This window comes from Hyperolius riggenbachi, chromosome 5 (assembly GCF_040937935.1).
Source record: "Hyperolius riggenbachi isolate aHypRig1 chromosome 5, aHypRig1.pri, whole genome shotgun sequence".
NCBI lineage: Eukaryota > Metazoa > Chordata > Amphibia > Anura > Hyperoliidae > Hyperolius > Hyperolius riggenbachi.
The window spans coordinates 398,271,251-398,290,976 of record NC_090650.1 but is presented as its reverse complement, the minus strand read 5'-3'; the positions used below and the strand labels follow the sequence as shown (position 1 = coordinate 398,290,976).

Genomic DNA, 19,726 nt, shown 5'->3' with positions numbered 1-19,726 from the left:
AGTCAGTTAAGGAACGTACACACGCCAAACTGTAGCAAACGACGGGTCCGTCCAGAGCCGGGACAAGGTCCTCCAGCACCCAAGGCTGAGACAATAAGTGTGCCCCTCCATCCCTCCCCCCAGCCGCCACACACTGCTTGCTATTAGACTAAGAGGCACCCCCGTGCCCCCAAAACCTTAATCTCTAGTTATCTGGCTTGCAGTCACTGCCATGTATCCCCTTTTCTTATTTTTCTCGGCTTCAAATACAATAGGGGAATGATAGCGGAGTGAGTTGTGCACCCCCTCCTACACTGCGCCCTGAGGCTGGAGCCTCTCTCCCCTCTGCCTCGGCACAGCAGTGGGTCCATCAGACCCTCCCACTGGGCGGACTTTCTGTCGACAGTAGCACGCTGTCGCTCAGCGCATCTGTCAGAAACAGTCTTATCAGTCTGCCGACAGCGTGTACACACGTGCTACTGTCGGCAGAAAGTCCGCCTAGCGGAAGGGTCTGGCTGACCCGTTGTTTACTACAGTTTGGCGTGTGTACGGGCCTTTAAACTCATGTTTCAGTAGAAAAACATATTTACATAGATCTGTACATCAGTCCTGAAAGAGAAACAAATGAGGAAGAAAAAAGGGACAAGGGGATTCGGTTCCCAAAGAGGGACAGTTGGGAGCTCTGCACAGTGCTGCACATACACGTGAAACTTGAAAAAAGTTATTTAGTATATCATGCAAAAGTTCATTTATTTCAGTAATTCAACTTAAAAAAAAGGTGAAACTAATAAAGTAGAATCTTTTGATAGTGAACTTCAAAAAGGGACCAAGAAGAGTAGTTTGCTATATCAGACGTTTACTACATCAAGATTGTGTATATTTATACAGGTGCATTTGCTGGGACCTGAGGACTGAGTTTACTATATCCAGAGGTGTACTATATCAGAGTTTACTATAGCGAGAGTCTGCTGTATATGAAATAGACTCATCCCCCCTCCTCTCCATCTATGGGAACCCTATTGCCTGCAGGGAATGAGGAAGAGAGGCACTGGCTGGGAAAAGTCCAGAGCACAGAGTACAGTACTAGCTCCTGTGTCCTGCCTGCAGGGACGGATTTACCATCAGGCACTGTAGGCACATGCCTACAGGCGCCTTATTTAGGAGGGGCGGCTCTCCTCCCCAAATGTCCCCCCACCTACTGGGAGGCTACCTAATACTGGGGTAGGGGCACACCTGGCTCCCTATACTGGGGGGGGGGGGGGGGGTTGCACATCTGCTACCTAGGTTAGATTAATGGGGTTACCAAATACTGGGGAAAATCTGGCTACCTAGTCAGTGTAGCAGGAATGCCTACCTAATATGGGGGTGTGGCCTGAATTGAGGGGCGGGTTTAAGGCGCAAGAGCGCCTGTGCCTACAGGCTCCTGAGCTGTACATCCAGCTCTGCCTGCCTGGATTATGAAAGACTCTAGTGTGTGTACACTCTGGATTTGTAAGGTAAAGGAGGAGGGGAATAATGGGGGCACCAACAATGCTTTTGGGGACATATGATGGACATCTAATGATATTGTGACTGGACAAGGAGAAAAGGATTCCAGATCGGCACTAGATGCTGTACTGACAAACCAGATGGGGGTATGTGTGGATACCTGGTGTGCCTTCAGACCAGATTCTATTGTATATGCATCAAGGAGAAAAAGACATCCGGGCACCGTCAGGTTTTGCAAAGCATTCCACCAATTTTATTGCTTCCCCATCACCAACAGATACATGCAAGGTAAATGGCCTAACAGCCGTTTCGCAAGCAAGTTGCTTCCTCAGAGTCTCTGAGGAAGCAACTTGTTTGCGAAACGGCTGATAGGCCATTTACCTTGCATGTATCTGTTGGTGATGGGGAAGCAATAAAATTGGTGGAATGCTTTGCAAAACCTGACGGTGCCCAGATGTCTTTTTCTCCTTGACGCATATAGATATTGTGACTGGGATGGGAGCCCTGGATGGTTTATTTGCTGCAGGGGGTGGGGCGATGCTACAGGCCGGCCACACCCCCAAAAGTTACTTTTGTTGAAGGGGCCCATTGTAGCTAGAACCTTCCCTGCACTTTTTTTGTTACACCCATCATATTTTCACACCCATAGTTCACATTCTTTTTTTTCAGCACAAGATTAATTTATTGCTGTATTTTAAACATGAATATACACATTAGTGAGAGCCTTTAGTCAAGATTAATGCAGCTAATCAAGAGAATTATAGAACTAGAATACTCTCACTGGCTGATGCAGGCCAACAAGAGCCAGATTTATACTTTTTGATGCATCCCGTCTCCATGTACAGCAAGATCACCCACGTGAAGCAGCCCAAGTCGTCTATGCACAGTAACCTCCCGCCATGTGCTGCTCCACCCAGCAGCCCTTCTTTCCTGTACAACAGCATCCCAAGCAAAGCCTTTGCTTCCTCTTCCCATTCTACATGCAGCCCAGTCTTCCATACACAGAAGCCCTGCAAGTGCTGCCCCCATGCAGAGCATGCCTATATTGCCTCGACAGAAACCTGGCCCAAATGATGGCGCACACAGCCAATACACAGGACATGACAGATCTGTGACATCAATGTGGCTCACCAGGAAGTCCAGGTTATACTTCATGTTACGGAAAAGGCCCCCCACCATGGCCGCCAGGTGAATGACATGGGTGGGCCGGTGCTTTTCAAACAGCGCTCGTGTTTCTGATGCACTCCTGTGGGAGGGAGAATAATACGATGTTAAACATAATTCCATCCTTTTCTTCCACATACCCCCCCAAAAAAACCTTACAGAAGTTAATTGGCTTCACTCTAAAAATAATAAATTGGCCCTAGACTACAATAGACAATGCTAGGGATTAGATTGTGAGCACCTCTGAGGGACAGATAGAGACATGACTATGTACAGCGCTGGTGAAGATGAGCGAGTATGGCCCAGTGCACACCAAAACCGCTAGCAGATCCGCAATACGCTAGCGGTTTTGGGAGCTGATTTCAGAGCGATTCTAGGTATGTTTAGAGAGGTTTTCTAAACATACCTAGCGGTTTTGGGTGCGGTTTTGTGTAGCAGATTACACATATTGTTACAGTAAAAGCTGTTACTGAACAGCTACTGTAACAAAAATGCCTGGCAAACCGCTCTGAACTAGCGTTTTTCAGAGCGGTTTGCGTTTTTCCTATACTTTACATTGAGGACGAAACGCTTCTGAAAACCGCAAACGCGCAGCAGGAGGCGCGTTTGCGGCTTGGCAAAAACCGCCGGTGTGCACCATCCCATTGCAATACATTAGACAAGCGTTTTTAGAGGCGGATGCGGCCGGCGGATCGCTCCAAAAACCGCTCGGTGTGCACTGGGCCTGAGTGAGAGTGTCAGTAAGTAAACTGACAGCTGAATGCACAAGTGTGAATGGTTCTGACTGTTCAAGAATTTGTAGTTCTGTCCACCCACCACGCTCATCCGGCAAGCCAGACTGTTACCCCCATATCAGTTTATTGCTCTTTATTCTGCAACTATAAAATACTGTGAAGTCTTAATGGAAGTGACGTGTGACATGATGAGATAGACATGGGTATGTACAGTACCTAGCACACTAATAACTATGCTGCATTTCTTTTTTACCTTTCTCTGCCTGAAAGAGTTAAATATCAGGTATGTAAGTGGCTGACTCCGTCCTGACTCAGACAGGAAGTGAATACAGGGTGTCCCTCACTGATAAGAAATTCCAACTATAAAACACTTTCCTAGCAGAAAATGGCTTCTGAGAGCAGGAAAGAGATACAAAGGGTCAATAGTTTTCAGGTCATAGATTTTAGCTCTGGCATACTTCAATCAATGTGTCATTGAGCAAAAACAAAAAACCGTTAAAACTTAAAAACAGTATATTTAAACATAAAATAAAAAACTGTGGAATATCTTTAAAAAAGTTATTTTTAGGAGAAGGAAGATAGATACAATTGTTTATTTCATTAGTTTATTTTCGCTTCGGTTGTCCTTTAAGGTATCTATACATCAGGCGATGATGCGCAGATTCGACCAAGAGACAAATCTCTCTTTGAACAGAGAGAGATTTGTCAGCTGCCCATACACCGCAGGTTGATTCCTGATACATTTCATGCTGTAATTGATCCAGAATTAGCCTTGTGACGCCGCACGTGCCACCTCGATGCTGTCCCCATAATGTTAAATGTCCCCTCAGTGCAAGCGATACGTTACCTGTCCGCAGCCTCAGCTTCTCCTCCACTGCCTCCGGGCGCTCTCCATACACGCATGCCACGTGATTGCCTAGTAACGTGGCCGCTCGTGTGACATCTGACGTCACAAACGTGCGCCCTTACCAGGCAAACAAGTGGGGGCCTGCGTGTATGGAGAGCAGAGGAATCCTGGAGCCAGCGGAGGACAAGCGGAGGCTGCGGACAGGTAACCTATCACTTGCACTGGGGGGACAGCGCCGGGGGTTTCGTTGCATTCGTCTGGAAATCACACGCTGTTACCGCCGCACACCTGATCGAGCAAGTCAGCACTACATCTTGCAGCATGTGCAATCGACTAATGCGACCAATTTCGGCCCAAAATTGGTCACAATGTTGGTCGGGCATGCACTTGGTGACACGGATTTTCATCCAATTCGATTATAATAATCAACTCTGTTGGTCCATCGGCCGCAAATCGCCTGATGTATGGCCACCTTGCACTGGCCGCCTGAGGGACATTTAACATTAGGGGGACATCGTTGGTGTGGCGAGGCAGCGGATGCGCCGTCGCAAGGCCAATTCCGGATCAATTTCAGCATAAAAACCAATTGGGAATCAGCCTGCGGTGTATGGGAAGCTGACAAGTCTCTCTCTGATCAGATTCGATGAGCGAGAGATTTATCTCTTGGTTGAATCTGCCCATCCTCACTAGATGTATGGCCATTGGCCACCTTTAGAATACAAAAACACAGATGCCAATTCCTTGTTCATTGGTCTAGCCAAATGGCAGGTATACAAAATTGAGGTGAATGGCAGCCTCCTAGTAGATTTCTGGCATTCTTATGTCTTGCAATGCACAGCCTGCTTTTCTAACATGGGACATTTTCCAGACTCCAATGGTTTATAATTTTTTTTTTGCAATTTCGCATAACCAATGACAACATGGTGACAGACAAACCTAAGGAGAGTGTACACTAGCCTTAAAGTGGAGCCAAGATAAACTTTTACTCATTCCATAATTGTGTTCCTTACATATAGTTTATAGGGCAATCCTCAAGCCAAATAGATTTTTTGTTCTGTTTTAATACCCTAATTCCCTATAAACTAAAAAGGCCTCGCCCACAGCTCCTTTTGTGCCTTGGCACTGTAGCAAGGGCTTATGGGAGCTCAGTCTGGGCAGGAGGAGAAGGAGGTTACTAGCCATTGATTTCAGAGGCAGAGGGGAGGAGGATAGGGGACTGAATTTACACACAGGCAAGCTGATAGCATCTCCAGCCCTCAGCCTGTGACAATGTGACAAACAGAACATGGCTGCCCTCATTGCATCAAAGAAATAAATAATCAAACTTTTGCAGGTGTTTGCAGCTAGATATGCTGTGGAAACTAAACTTTAGATAAGATAAATAGACAAGTTACTTGTTATAGTTAGTTTTTCATCTTGGATCCGCTTTAAAGGGAACCCAAGGCGAGAGGGTTATGGAGGCTGCCATATTAATTACCTTTTAAACTATGCCGGTTGTCTGGCTGTCCTGCTGATCCTCTGCTACATTTAGCCACAGGCCCTGAACAAGAATGCAGATCAGATGCTCTGATTGAAGTCTGACTGGATTAGTCACATGCTTGTTTCAGGCGTGTGAGTCAGACAGTACTACAGCCAAAGATCAGCAGAGCTGCCAGGCAACAGGTATTGATTAAAAGGAAATATGGCAGCCTCCATTTACCCCTCCCTTCAGGTTCCCTTTAAGTATGATTTTTGGGTGGCCTAAACCATAAATATGTTCTCACTTGAGGTCAGCATCCTTGGAGGCCACAAAGATCCATTCTTCATCAGGCTTTCCCTCGCCGTCCGCAACCACCCTTTCAATGGCCTTTCCCACCAGGCCGGAGCCGCCAGTTACCAAGATCCGCTTTGGTTTCTTCTCTGCCATTTTACCAGTCCTGTCATATCAGAAACATCATCAGCATACATGGTGGTATTGAGAGTGACAGAATCATGCCGTCTCTATCCATTTTAATGTTTTTCTTATTCCTCATAAAAAGTAGGCGTCAGTGGTCCAGCCATGTGGAGGCTGTGCCCTTTTGTCTTTCTAAAGCTTGTTTGCATGTTTAGACAGTTGTGGTTTTTGTTTTTTTTGCGGTATAAAGAAGCTAATATGCTGGTAAGGTTTGGTTCACACACAAATCTGTACATTTCCAGTTCAGTCCTGTCAGTTTTTCACCAGTTTTCTATTAGGGCCGGTTTGCATTAGACGCGGTGCGATTCGGCTACACAGACGCATCCCACCGAGGCTGTATTGTAACCAATGCACGGCAATGGTAGCGTTTACATTGCGTGCTGGTTTTGCGGAGCGGTCAGAGAATCTGCAGCATGCGGCAGATTCTCACACGGCCTCATACTCCCGCCATCTCCTCCATTCACTTCCACATCAGGGGATGCGGAAGTGACGCAAATGGGAGCAGAGGTGATGGGTAGTCGCTTTGGCTCTCATTCGCAAATGGAAACGGGTCCTTAGTTTTACCTGACCGGATTGGAACAATAAACCTTTTATGCAGCGCCGGTTGAAGCCACCCAGGGGACCTGGGGCAAAATTAACCCGGGGGGCCCGAGCTGAGTGGCACCCTCCCCCTTCTCCGTCGCCTTCAGCATGTCCTCCCTGGGGGCTGAAGCCTCTGCCCCCCAGGTTGCTAATGCCTCTGCAAAGTTTTGTCGCTAATGCTAACTCACATGTCCCCTGGTGTGGTCCTTCCAAGTTCCTGTCTTCATCCCTCCAAGCTCACTGCCTTTCTTTTCTCAGTGACCACAATAACACACGTCGGGTCACTGAGAAGGGAGAGCCGGAGAGCATGGACGGAGCAGGCAGCAACCACGGTGGGGGAGCAACAGTCGGTTCAGTGGTCCCAGCGAGCATGTGTTTGAAAGTTGGGGGGGGAGACTTGGCGGGGCCTGGCATTACTTGGGGCCCCTGGGGCAATTGCCCCCTTAGCCTTACTAGGAGCGCCGGCCCTTCTGTTATGCGTGAACACACTCATTTATGTGTGAACCAAGCCAAAGTAAACTCTTACAAAACATGCAAACTGCCGAAAACTGACAGGACCCCATGTGTGGACCTAGCCTATAGCAGGCCATACATTAACAGACCAACCAACCAATCGACCATCCAGTTTGATTATTATAATCGAATTGGATAAAAATTGGTGCTGCCAAGTGCATGCTCGGCTGACAAAGCGACCAATTTTGGGACAGGAATTGGCCACACGGTCGATCGCGCATGCTGGAAGATGTCGGGCCGAAGTTGGTTGGTCGGGCGCGCAGCGGTACGGCGGCCAAATTGCGAATGAGCGACGAGACGACGTAACCCCCGCCACTGCAATAAATGTATGTAGTGTGGGTGTGCATTTATACATTACCTGTCTGGTGTCAGCCTCCACGCAGTTTCCGTCCATCTCGCCGGGTTTCGCATACACGCCGGCGGTGCATAGCGTCTGATGTCAGGCACTATGCGCCGCTAGCGTGCATGCGGCTGTTACCCGGCGAGATGGATGGACACCATGCGGAAGCTGCTACAGGACGGGTAATGTATAAATGCACACACACTACATACATTTATACATTTTGGGGGCAGCGGCCGGGTCGACGCGGCGGCTCAGCCAATCCCCTGATGATTTCATGCTGAAATCGGACGGGAATCGGCCTGTAGTGTATGGGCAGATTCGACCAAGAGACAAATTTATCTCTAATCAGATTCAATTAGAGATAAATTTGTCTCTTGGTCGAATCTTCCCATAATCTTCTAATGTATGGCCACCTTAAGGACCCTTTGTTTACTCCCCTGCATGGGTGGTTTCATTGGCTCAACGATGCATAATACTGATATTTAAAACAAAAACTACCTGCCTGGGGCACATAACCAAGATCAGGGCAGCTCTGACTGGCTGCTATAATAATGTCCATCATTGGTCAATATTCTTTGACAAAAGCAAGTTCCTTTCTCAGTGAAAGATGCCCAAGTGTGCTGACATAATGGCTATCATTCATGAACAGGCTGTCGGTAAAGAGAATCAGTGCGGGAAAACACCGCTGGTGTATTTTTAGACTCCTGGGTGGGCATTCATAAAGATGTATCCGTGTGCGGAAGCAGTGCGGAGATTCCCCGAGCTAAGCTGGCGGTAGGCTTGAGGAGACACGGAAGCTGCCGAGTTGATACATTTCTCCGTGTTCCGCTCTGCTGCAGCTGCCTGGGAGGTCTGTGTGTCTCCATTCATTTACACTGATATCGCCACATCAGAGGGAGCGGTACTTCCCGACCTCACACCGCTTGCGGTGATCTTTATGAATTAACATTTTGCTACATTAGTTCCGATAATCACAGCACAAGGCGGTGATTTATCACTCTGCTCGGTAGTGTCATTTTTGCATGCGGAAAGAGCCTTTATGAATGCTGACTTTGCCGAGTGGTCGGTAAAGTCAGCTGTTTTAAGCATTTCCGCATGCGGAAATGCTTTATGAATGATAGCCAATATATTTTAAAAAGTGTAAATGTAATCAAAGGTAGTATGAATATTTATGAGTAACTGGATAAGCAGGATAGTAGAGGGTGAGGTTTGCTCACACACTTTTATAATATCTGAAAAATAGCCAGGAAACAAGAACTTTAATCCATGAGTTGAAGTGATCAACAAAATCAGCCATGTTACACCTCAGATTCTGCTCACACCATAAAAAGTTGACATTAACAGCCAAGTTTGTTTTTAGAGGCACAAGCTCTGGGATTCACCATCTAGGGAGAACCTGATACAGGGCCAGCATGTCTCCACATTCCAGATGAGATATATATACCATGTGTACACTTGTTCCAAGTCAGTAACTCCGAGTCAGGTAATGAAAATCCCAGAGCTTTCACCATTAAACACTATTTGGAAATAAAGTAACTTTAACCCAGGATTGAACTTCATCCCAATCAGTAGCCGATACCCCCTTTCCCATGAGAAATCTTTACTTTTTCTCAAATAGATCATCAGGGGGAGGAGTTTGTATGGCTGATATTGTGGTGAAACCCCTCCCACACTGTGATGTCATGCCCATGGTCCTGACTGTTTGCTGTCTGTGAACCTCTTTGCATTGTGGGAAATAACAGCTTTTTCCAACTGCCAAGCAAGCAACAGCTCCCTCTGTGCATAGAACTCTCAGTAATGAACATTCAGTACAGATCACCTGGCAGAACTAAAGATGTCGCCACCATCGATACATTTCAGCAAGTAAATCAGGAGAGGAGATTTTACAATGGGCAAACACTGACTAAATAATCTATAAATGAATATTGTAAAAAATAAGCAATTTTATTCATTATGCTATTTTCACCGCAGTTCCTCTTTAAGCAATACATACAGTGTATAGAGGCTTGCTGGGAGCAGTAGTTCCCCAGCAGCTGAACTGTGACTGCATCCTGTTCTGATCACACCTGTAACACAACACCAGTAAGAACACAGAGTGGAAACCAGCTCAGCACAGCCAGCACACAATGCTGACTGACACACCCTGCTCACCCCATAGGTGACACAGCAGGAAACACCCTCATTCTACAAAGAGGATGAAAAACCCCTGCTGGATGCTGGACAGGCTGCCTTCCTGATTGCAGAAGAAACTAAAACCACATACATCAATAGTAATGTCTATTTCATATCTATTGATTTACAAAGTTTCTGTCAACAAAGCAGCAATCACAATTTAATGTTAATGACAAGGCAACCTATCCTGACTAGATGTTAACATATCTGGCCAACAACAATCATTCTAGTGCTATGCCACATGAACCAGTCAGCAGGCACACTAGGCACCGGCCTACAGCAGCACTGTTCTGGGGCAGCCTAAACATCTGCTCTGCAATTTTAATTTAAAGTGGATCTAAGATAAACTTTTACTCATTGCATAATTATGTTCCTTTCATATTGTTTATAGGGCATTCCTCATGCCAAATACTTTTTTGTCTTTGTTTTAATACTCTAATTTCCTGTAAACTAAACAAGCCTCACCCACAGCTTTTCAGTGTGCCTTGGCATTTTCAGACAGTAGCAAGGGCTTATGGGAGCTTAGTCTGGGTAGGAGGAGGGGGAGGTGTTACTAGCCAGAGATTTCAGAGGCAGAGGGGAGGAGGGGGAATTAGGTTTTCACTGGCTGAGGGATGGAGATGCACATCAGCTTGCCTGTGTGTAATGTTTACAAACATGTTTGTATGTTGGCTGCTGTCATGTTGGCTGCTGTCATTGTATCCCAGGAAGAAATAATCATAAACTGTTGAAGCTGTTTGCAGCTAGATTTGCTGTGTAGACTATCTAAACTTTAGATAAGATATATAGACAAGTTACTTGTTATAGTTTTTCATCTCAGATCCGCTTTAAACTCACCTTCAGGCCTCATTCACAGTGGGACGTTGTGTTGTAATGCAATGCTAAAGTCACAGCGCAGCATTACTACGCAACACAGAAAAAAGGTGTTAACACATTAATGATGCATTACCGCCCCATACAGTAGGTACAGTAAAGCATACAGGCAATGAAAATGATGTTTTCCTCTACCTGGTAACATGTGCGTTTAGAGGTAACAAGGTAACAGGTAACACTGGAAGCAGTGCATTACCATAACACTACATGTTACAATGCAATGCTGCTAACGTTGCACCGTGAACGTCCCATAGGATTAGCATTGCAATGCTGTAGCTCAGCAACGTCCCACTGTGAGGGCTGGAACCCACAGGAGCGCTTTTGGCAGCGTTTTGGCAGCACTGCGATACGCTAGCAGTTTGCCAAAACGCTGGGCTAATGTTAATGAATGGGGCAACTTCCACAGGAGCGTTTGCGTTTCCCAGAAACGCAAACGCAGGACCTGCAGCATTTTGGGAGCGTTAGCGCTTCAATGTAAAGTATTGAAACGCTAGCAGAAACGCTCAGCAAAACCTAAACTGAGCGGTTTTGCTAGCGTTTTGCAGTTCAGCACACTAACAAAATGAAAAATAATTCACAGGACCAATCAGGATAAAAACGCAAAACGCAAAACGCTAGGCACCCGCTGGAGAAAAAAATACAATGTTGCAAAACACGACCAAAAACGCGCATGAATCCGCTTGCAAACCGCTCAGACAAAACGCTAGCGGTTGCGTTTTGCGTTTGCGGTTTTCAGTGGGTTCCAGGCCTGAATCGGGCCTCAGGCAAAGATTTGTAATCAAATAATCCCTTTGTGTGAAATTAGGCTTGTACAATTAAAAATCAAGGCTTAAAATGTTAGTCACATATCTATAAGCAGTTTTAGGCGGCCACACACTGTACAATTATTTAAATTTTGATTCAATCATTCTGATCCAATTTTCTAATTGATCGGAAATTTTGAACAAAATCTTCAAAGTACCACACGTATTTTCAAGATTGCTGAAATTTCGGGATAAAAGAGCATAAACTCAGAAAAAAATTGGTTGGTCAGAAAAATCTAGAGAAAAAGAGAATTTCCGATAAACTCATAACGCACGACCAGAATTTTAGCTTTAACGTGATATTTCTGCGCTTGCGCTTCCGTTGCCAAGCAACTTGCTAAAATATATAGTTTGGCGTGTACCGAATAGTTATATACAATTTTTGCAAAATGTAGCAGTCCTCCACGGTCGGTTAAGGGCCCGTTTCCATTACCCACGGTGCGATGCGGCTACATAGACAACGCATTGCGGCTGCACTATAACCAGTCACCATCTGATTTAAGGGCTCCAGTCAATGGAAAGAAGACATTTATTGTTATTTTATTGTTCTCGCAGTAGGCGATCAAGGCACTAGTCCCTACTGTAAACAAGCAAATCATCCTTTAATAATTACAGCAATTCTGAAGGATTGATTTGCAGGCAGTCAGATTGGCACTTCTTATAAATAGGTCTGTAGGACTTGATCAGGACAGAGAGTTGTGATGGACATTCCTTGGTGTCCCCATGATGCCGAGAACAGCTGCCACCAAGCAGGAGTGTGTGTGTGTGTGTGTGTGCTGTAAAAGGAACATGCTGCCTCTGACCCTTGGGCTTCTGAAGAAGGAGGAGGAGGAGGAGGAGGAGGGGGGGGGGGGGGGGGGTTGTGGAGCATAGTTCTTTCTGAATACATATTTAGGCTAGGTTCACAGTGGTGCATTGCATAACGCATGCATTATGACTGTAAACTGCAATGGACACTGGGCATAGATTTTAATGCAAAGCCTGCACACAGTGAGTTACAATAACACAATCAGTTACGACACAGGCCCATAGAACTGTAGGGGTAGTGAGTTGTCATGCAGAAATAGGGCTGGTGCACACCAAGCGTTTTTGGTAGCGTTTTCAAAACCGCTGCCACCTGTAAAAAAACACTTGGCTATTGTATCTCAATGGGATGGTGCACACCAGCGGTTTGAGGTTTTTAGCAAACCGCAAACGTGGCTGCTGCAGCATTTTTGCTGTTTGCAGAAGCGTTTCTGCCTCAATGTAAAACTATAGGAAAAGCTCAAACCGCTTTGATATATTTAGAAAATCTCTCTAAACAGGCCTAAAATCGCTCTGAAAATCTGCTTCAAAAAGCTCTAGCGTTTTGCGGATCTGCTATAGGTTTTTGGTGTGCACTGGGCCTTACTTTAAAGCTACGTACACACATGCGACAACGATCGTTCGTTGTGAACGACAAACGAACTTTTAATTGACGAAAGAACGACCTAAGTAAAGTTAGTTTTTAAAAGTGTGTAACGATTCGATTGTAAAGCAACTATTGCGCTTGCGCATAAAAATAAAAGTTCCATGGAGAAATAGCGAAATGCGCATGTCAAGCCTAGTACGAACGACCGTTTCCAACGACGTACTACTTTTGCAAACGATCGTCGTTGGAAAAAAATCCGCCAAGCTAGAGCGTTCGTTTTTAACGATCTAGCTTGTCCGTCATTAGACTTAATGGTCGTTGGCTGCTTTTTTTTTAAACGATAGTCGTTTGTAACGATCGGGGAACGATCGTTTCAAACGACTATAGTCGCATGTGTGTACGCACCTTAACACAACTGCCCACTTTGAACAACCTTACTCTTTTATATCAAACTCGTAAAATGCAGAATTTTGCTATATAAACTATGTAAGCCAGCAGCAAGTTTTCAGTATACTCTGCGGGCCCATCCACACTGGAATGATTAGCGGTCGTTCAGGCCTTGTTCACATTATACGCGTTATTGTAAAATTTTAAGTGCTTGTGCAATGATTCTCTATGAGAGAGTTCATATCAGAGCGGTTCGTTTGTGATCCACTTTGAAAAGTGGTGCTTGGGCCATTTTTGAGGCGATTTGCCTCAATAGAAGGTATAGGAAAAATGCAAATCGCTCACAAAATCGCTTTAGCAATCGATTGCGTGAGCGTAAAAAAACAAAACAAAAAAAAACAAAAAAAACACACCACGCATTTGTTCCGAATTTCTTTCCAGATGAAAAGATGGAAGCGCTCTGCAAAAGCACTTACAAAAATGCCCACAAAGGAGCGAATGCGCAGACGTCGCTGGAAAACGCTTTAAAAACTTGGAAAAGCCCACCGCGGACGGACACGCGAGCCAAACGCAATGTGAACAAGGCCTCAGTGCTACCTGCTAGCGCTGTTTAAAACACTAGTGCAATGTAAACAATATAGCAGTGATCTCACTGCCGCGATTTGCGCTAAACGCAAACACGCTACATGCAGAATTTTTTGCGAATTTGAGCGATAACAATTGCAATGTATTTCAAGAACGATTGCTCAAAAATGTCCTGTAAAAAATTACCTGATTATCACGTAAAAAAATGCTGCAGCCAAATGCTAACGAGAATCGCTAGAGTTTTGCAATCAAGTGTGTATAAATGCTTTTTAAATATTCCCTAATATTTTTAAAGTAGCATCAGTTGCCAAAATAGACAGCAGCACTGCTAGGGTGAAATCCAACAGCCTATTTATCTTCAGAAATTATTTGTAGTATCCTGAAATGTAGATCCTTAAATTGCTCTGACTGTTCTCTTCCTTCCTGCCTGACACCAGTTGCTGCCTTTTGGGTAGAGAGACTCTGCAGAGCGCTTTTCGATCAGTTTTTGTTCTTAAAAAAACATTCCCATTGATTTGCATTAAAATAAATAAATAAATAAAAAATAAAAAAAATCACTGCAAAATTGGCAATTTTTTTTTTTTTTTTTAATATCACAAATTGTGCTCACTGCAATGTTGCCTCACATTTTAATGCACGTCAATATGAGCACATTTTTGAAAACGGACCGAAAAGCTCTGGAGAGCGTCTCTGCCCTTAATCTAGAGATGATATCAGGTCAGTACGATGAGCTGCTAGCCTCACTAATGCAGGGAATACACGGGTCGATTTCGCCAGTCGATTCCGCATTCGATTCTGTGGGCAATTATCTTATCTTCCATTCATTTTTCTTAACTTTTCCCATTGTCCTCCATGCAGAATCGAGCGCAGAAACGATCAGGCGCGAGATCGGACATGTCGGAAATTAAGCCATCTAATGGCTCAGAAACGAGCCTTGTATTCCCAGCATAAGGCCTCTTTTCTATGGACAGTAGAACTGTGTGCTCAGCAAGCAGTTATCAGGCAGCTCTGAGCAGTTATCTGGCAGCAGTGAGCAGTTGTGTGAGTTTGAGAGGCATTTCACTGCCTATCAATTGTCCATGGAAAAGAGGCCTAATAGTGGTGATCAATGAGATGCAAATGTTTCCAAAATTATGCAAATTTTATGCAAATATATGCAGTTTGAAAATGGACCAATTAATTTAAACCTGGATTTAAACTGATTGGTCCATTTTCAAACTGCATATATTTGCATAAACAATGCACACATTTACATCAACTCAGAATTTGCATATCTTTAATCATCCCTACTCACTAAGGCCTCTTTTCCACGCACAGTTGACAGGCAGTGAAATGCCTATCAAACTCTCACAACTGCTCACTGCTGCCTGGTAACTGCTTGCTGAGCACACAGTTCAACAGTCCGTGGAAAAAAGGCCTAATAATGAGATTGAGAAGACTAATGATCGATACTCATCAGTTTGATTGATCAGCTGTTGGGTTAATCAATCAATTGTTTCCAAATGTGAATAGAAGTGTGTAAAGTTCAGGTTCTGCCCATAAGAAGAAAAAAAACAAAAAACACCACATTTCCCAGCTCACACCTAAACAAAGAAACAAAAAACAAAACAAAAAAAAACAACAAATAAGTCACAAAGTTAAATTACTCCTAAATTCTTTCAAGCCGATTGCAATGCATATGCAGACTGAGGGCTGGTGCACACCAGAGCGGTTCTGGAGCGTTTTTTAAAAACGCTGGCAGGGGGAAAACCGCTTGGCTAATGAAAGTGAATGGAATGGTGCACACCAGAGCGGTTTGTTTTTTCCACAAACGCAAACTCGGGGCTGCAGCATTTTTTAGATTTCTGAGGCGTTTCTGCCTCAATGTTAAGGTATAGGAAAGTGGAAAACTGCTCTGAAAAACGCTAGATCAGAGCTGTTTTCCAGGCGTTTTTGTTACAGAAGCTGTTCAGTAACAGCTTTACTCTAACAATATATGAAATCTGCTACACAAAAACGCTCCAAAAAATGCTAGGCATGTTTAGAAGACCTCTCTGAGGCCCCATTCACACTAGAGCATTTTGCCGCGATTTCGGCAAAACGCTCAAACGCTAGCGCTTTTTCAAAGCACTAGTGTAATTAAAGTCTATGGGCCTGTTCTTACTTGAGCGATTTGCGGGAATCGCCACAAATCGCCCAGAAACGGCAAACATGTAGCCTGCACCATTTTCAGGCGATCGCATTTCAGTGCTATAGAAGCGCTACACACGATCGCGGCAAAATCGCTGCAGTGTTCAGTGATTTTTCCTTCAGCAAAGTTCTAATTCATTAACCTGCTGAACAGGCTCTTAAGATTACCCACATTAAGGGCCTGTTTCCACTACGCGCAGATTGGATGCAGAAAAACTGACTCCAATGAATGTCTATGGGAAAATTTGCATCAGAAAAATCACATTTAGTGGAAACAGGCCCATAGACATTCATTGGAGTCAGTTTTTCTGCATCCAATCTGCGTGTAGTGGAAACAGGCCCTTAGGCTAGGTTCACACTGACATGTAGAGGTGCGCTGGATGATACAATCGCATTACAAATGTTGTAATGGGACGATCACAGTGATTAGTTGGCAGGCCGGGGCAGTATAATGAGAATGACACGCAGCATGCTGTGCCGCACTGAACAATGTGCTCGCTTACAGCTGCAGTAACCAGTAGGTGTCGCGGAGTGTATGTAACGCACAATGGGATTTTATCTTTCCGTTGTGATCCTGTTTTTTTTTTTTTTTACAGAATGCAACGCTTGAGTGCTTGAGTGTGAACCTAGCCTCATACACTAAACTTGGTTGAGGCGGCTTCTAAAGACAGCCTCTGATAAGACTCTAGTGTAGTGATGGCTAACCTTGGCACTTCAGCTGTGACAAAACTACAAATCCCATCATGCCTCTGCCTCCCCAAGTTATGCTTAGAGCTGTAAGAGTATTGCAATGCCTCATGGGACTTGTAGTTCCACCACAGCTGGAGCGTCAAGGTTAGTCATCACTGCTCTAGTGTGTGTACAGCATCTCAACCCTCCCCGATGAATTTGTGAGAAATTGGGCTTGCAGTTTTATCTCAGTCAAACACTGCCTGACATCACTGTTCTCCCGATACTTTTCCGTTACCCGGGCGCATCCACTAGGTGGCGATGATTACTATTCCCCCTCCAGGCCGCCATGGATAGTAGGGAAAGATGCAATTCTGGTGGAGTTTTATCGCCACCTAGTGGATGCGCTCGGCTAACGGAAAAGTGCCATTCTCCCTCCCCCACTGAATGGTAGTGTTTGGTAAAACCACTCGTGTCACGTTTGCAAAAAAAAAAAAAAAGTCTCACGTCGCATCAGATGCAACTACATGGGGGTGGGGGAGAGGTCCACCGCCAGCGCCAAGCACTAGCAATCACCTGGCAGGGGACAAGAACAGCTTGCAGGTAGTGAATTCACCACCTTCAGCTGCTCATGGAAAAGAGGCCTTACAATCCCTGTGAAGCAGAAAACCGATATAACCCAGCAGGAAATCTCAATCCCATGGCCACTTCCTGCTTACGGCAATCTGGCTTGTAAGAAATAGGGGATCCAGGGGGAAATCACTGAAGCTCAAATTCCACTCCAGGAATCCTTGGTCACTTTCAGCTACTGCCTCGCAAAAATACTTAATAGACCTATTCGGTTGGTGGCGTGGATAGCGCTGAAGTGCCCATTCCTTACAAACTAGTGGTCACGACCATATTGCAGAGAGCAGGAAGCAGCCGTGGGTCTCCTCAACTAGACTAGTGGCAAAAACTACCTTAAAGACAGAATTCATACTCATCTCTAGTAATCAGTTTCAGAAAGCTAATAATTAAATGACAGTTTGATTTATTAATCAGGCAATTTATCAATTGCTTCGAAATCCAGCCTTAGGGCCAATGCACACCAAAAAGCGCAAGCATAATCACAAATACTCAGTGGTTTTTGAAGTGATTTTTCAGAGCGATTCTAGGCATGTACTGATATCACAAAAAGCAAGGCAGTGTGGCACTCCCCTCATATAAACCTATGGTGCTGTGGGTACAGCGGGCAAATACTCACCAGCTCTGCTATACTCCAATTAGATAGCTCAGGATGTGTGCTCCATTGAGGATTGTGAAGGATCACACCTGACCCACCTGAGCCCGAGGCACCCACCTCCACCCCCGCAGCTGCAACATGTATGAGCCATCTCACTGTTAATATAACTCCTGCATTGACGATTACATTCACCAGTGAGGCCTGGAACCCACTGAAATCCACAAACGCAAAACGCAACCGCTAGCGTTTTGTCTGAGCGGTTTGCAAGCAGATTCATGCGCGTTTTCGGTCGCGTTTTGCAACAGTGTATTTTTCTGCTCAGCGGTTGTGTAGCGTTTTGCGTTTCGCGTTTTTATCCTGATTGGTCCTGTGAATTATTTTTCATTTTGTTACAGTGTGCTGAACCGCAAAACGCTAGCAAAACCGCTCAGTTTAGGTTTTGCTGAGCGTTTCAATACTTTACATTGAAGCGCTAACGCTCCCAAAATGCTGCAGGTCCTGCGTTTGCGTTTCTGGGAACCGCAAACGCTCCTGTAGAAGTTGCCCCATCCATTAACATCAGCTGAGCGTTTTGGCAAAACGCTAGCGTATCGCAGCGCTGCCAAAATGCTCAAAAAACCGCTCTTGTGGGTTCCAGCCCTGATAAATAAACCACAATGATTAGGGACAAAGGGTGCATGTTACTACTTCTTTGAATGACATACGATTCTAGGCATGTACCTAGAGATTTTTGTAATCATGCCTAGTGATTATTAGAGCGTTTTGGTGTCACATTTTATATTTTTGTTACAGTAGAGCTGTAACAAAAACGCTTGGAAAATCGCTCTGATCTAGATCTATTTCAGAGTAATTTTCTACTCTCCTATACGTTACTTGGAGGCTGAATCGCCTCAGAAATCATCAGAAATGCTGCAGGACCCGCGTTTGGGAAAAAAGCTCATCGCTCTGGTGTGATCCATCCCATTCAAATACATTAGCCAAGCACTTTTCAAGGTGCTAGCATTTTTAAAAGTGCTCAGAAGCGCTCTTGGTCTGCACCAGCCTTTAAACTTTCTAATTCAGGTTTTTGTTAAAGTATCAAAAGTAATAAATAATCATAACTACATTGCTGCAGTAGAGTTCCAGGATAGCAGTGTTGTGAGATCAGCAATGTAATACAGTATTATGAAGCATACTTGTTATACTGTTACAGCATATGAGTATAGCTAGCATAGTATCAATACAATAACATAAGAGTTGTATTGTATGCTGTGTAGTGTCACAGAACAGCTGTGCTGTAACTTTCCCCCCTTCTGTCCTGAGCTGCAGATCTGTGACGTCACGCTGCAGAGCCCCCAAGTGACTTAGCGTCACTCTGCATTCCAGCACAGCACAATTACTGTCACATTTGTTATTAGTGTTCACTCACCTCTTTGCTCAATCTCACCATTCAATCCCCTCCAGCTCCACTTCCGGGTGTGACATCAGCAGTTGCATGCCGGGAAATGTAGTCGGATACACCCACTGGCATGTGCTGTTAACTCCTCCCGTGCTGGTAGGAATCAAACAACTCTTGCTGCTGGAGAATTCTAGTAGCAGTAGCACAATTCATGATTTCAGGGCTGTATCTTCACAATGGGCTCTATTCTCAAAGAGCCAAATTTTCCGCAAAATTTTACCGCTATATTCCCGCCAGCGGTAAACTCAGCATTTTTTCCACATTCACTAATATTTTCTGCATGTTTTCCGCATGCGGGAAAAAAGATGCGGAAACAGCCATTATTCATGCGGGAATCATGCGGTAAAAAGGTCGCATGAAAAAGTGTTTAAAAAAAAAAGTTAAAGTCCAGCAAGCACAGCCCTTAAAGGGAACCTTAACTGAGAGTGATATAGA

At 44.8% G+C, this 19,726-nt stretch overlaps 1 protein-coding gene across 1 annotated transcript in view; it reads right to left on the bottom strand.

Moving 5' to 3' along the window:
- The window catches only part of GFUS (GDP-L-fucose synthase), a 37,984-nt gene extending 18,656 nt beyond the window's left edge, over window positions 1-19,328 (bottom strand). The window contains exons 1-3 of the mRNA XM_068237897.1: window positions 19,262-19,328; window positions 5,976-6,128; window positions 2,599-2,713 (exon numbers count right to left, since the gene is read on the bottom strand). Coding sequence (XP_068093998.1) covers window positions 2,599-2,713; window positions 5,976-6,118 — 258 coding nt within the window. The 5' untranslated portion in view covers window positions 6,119-6,128; window positions 19,262-19,328. The remainder of the gene's footprint in view (window positions 1-2,598; window positions 2,714-5,975; window positions 6,129-19,261) is intronic.
- Window positions 19,329-19,726: the final 398 nt, after the last annotated feature.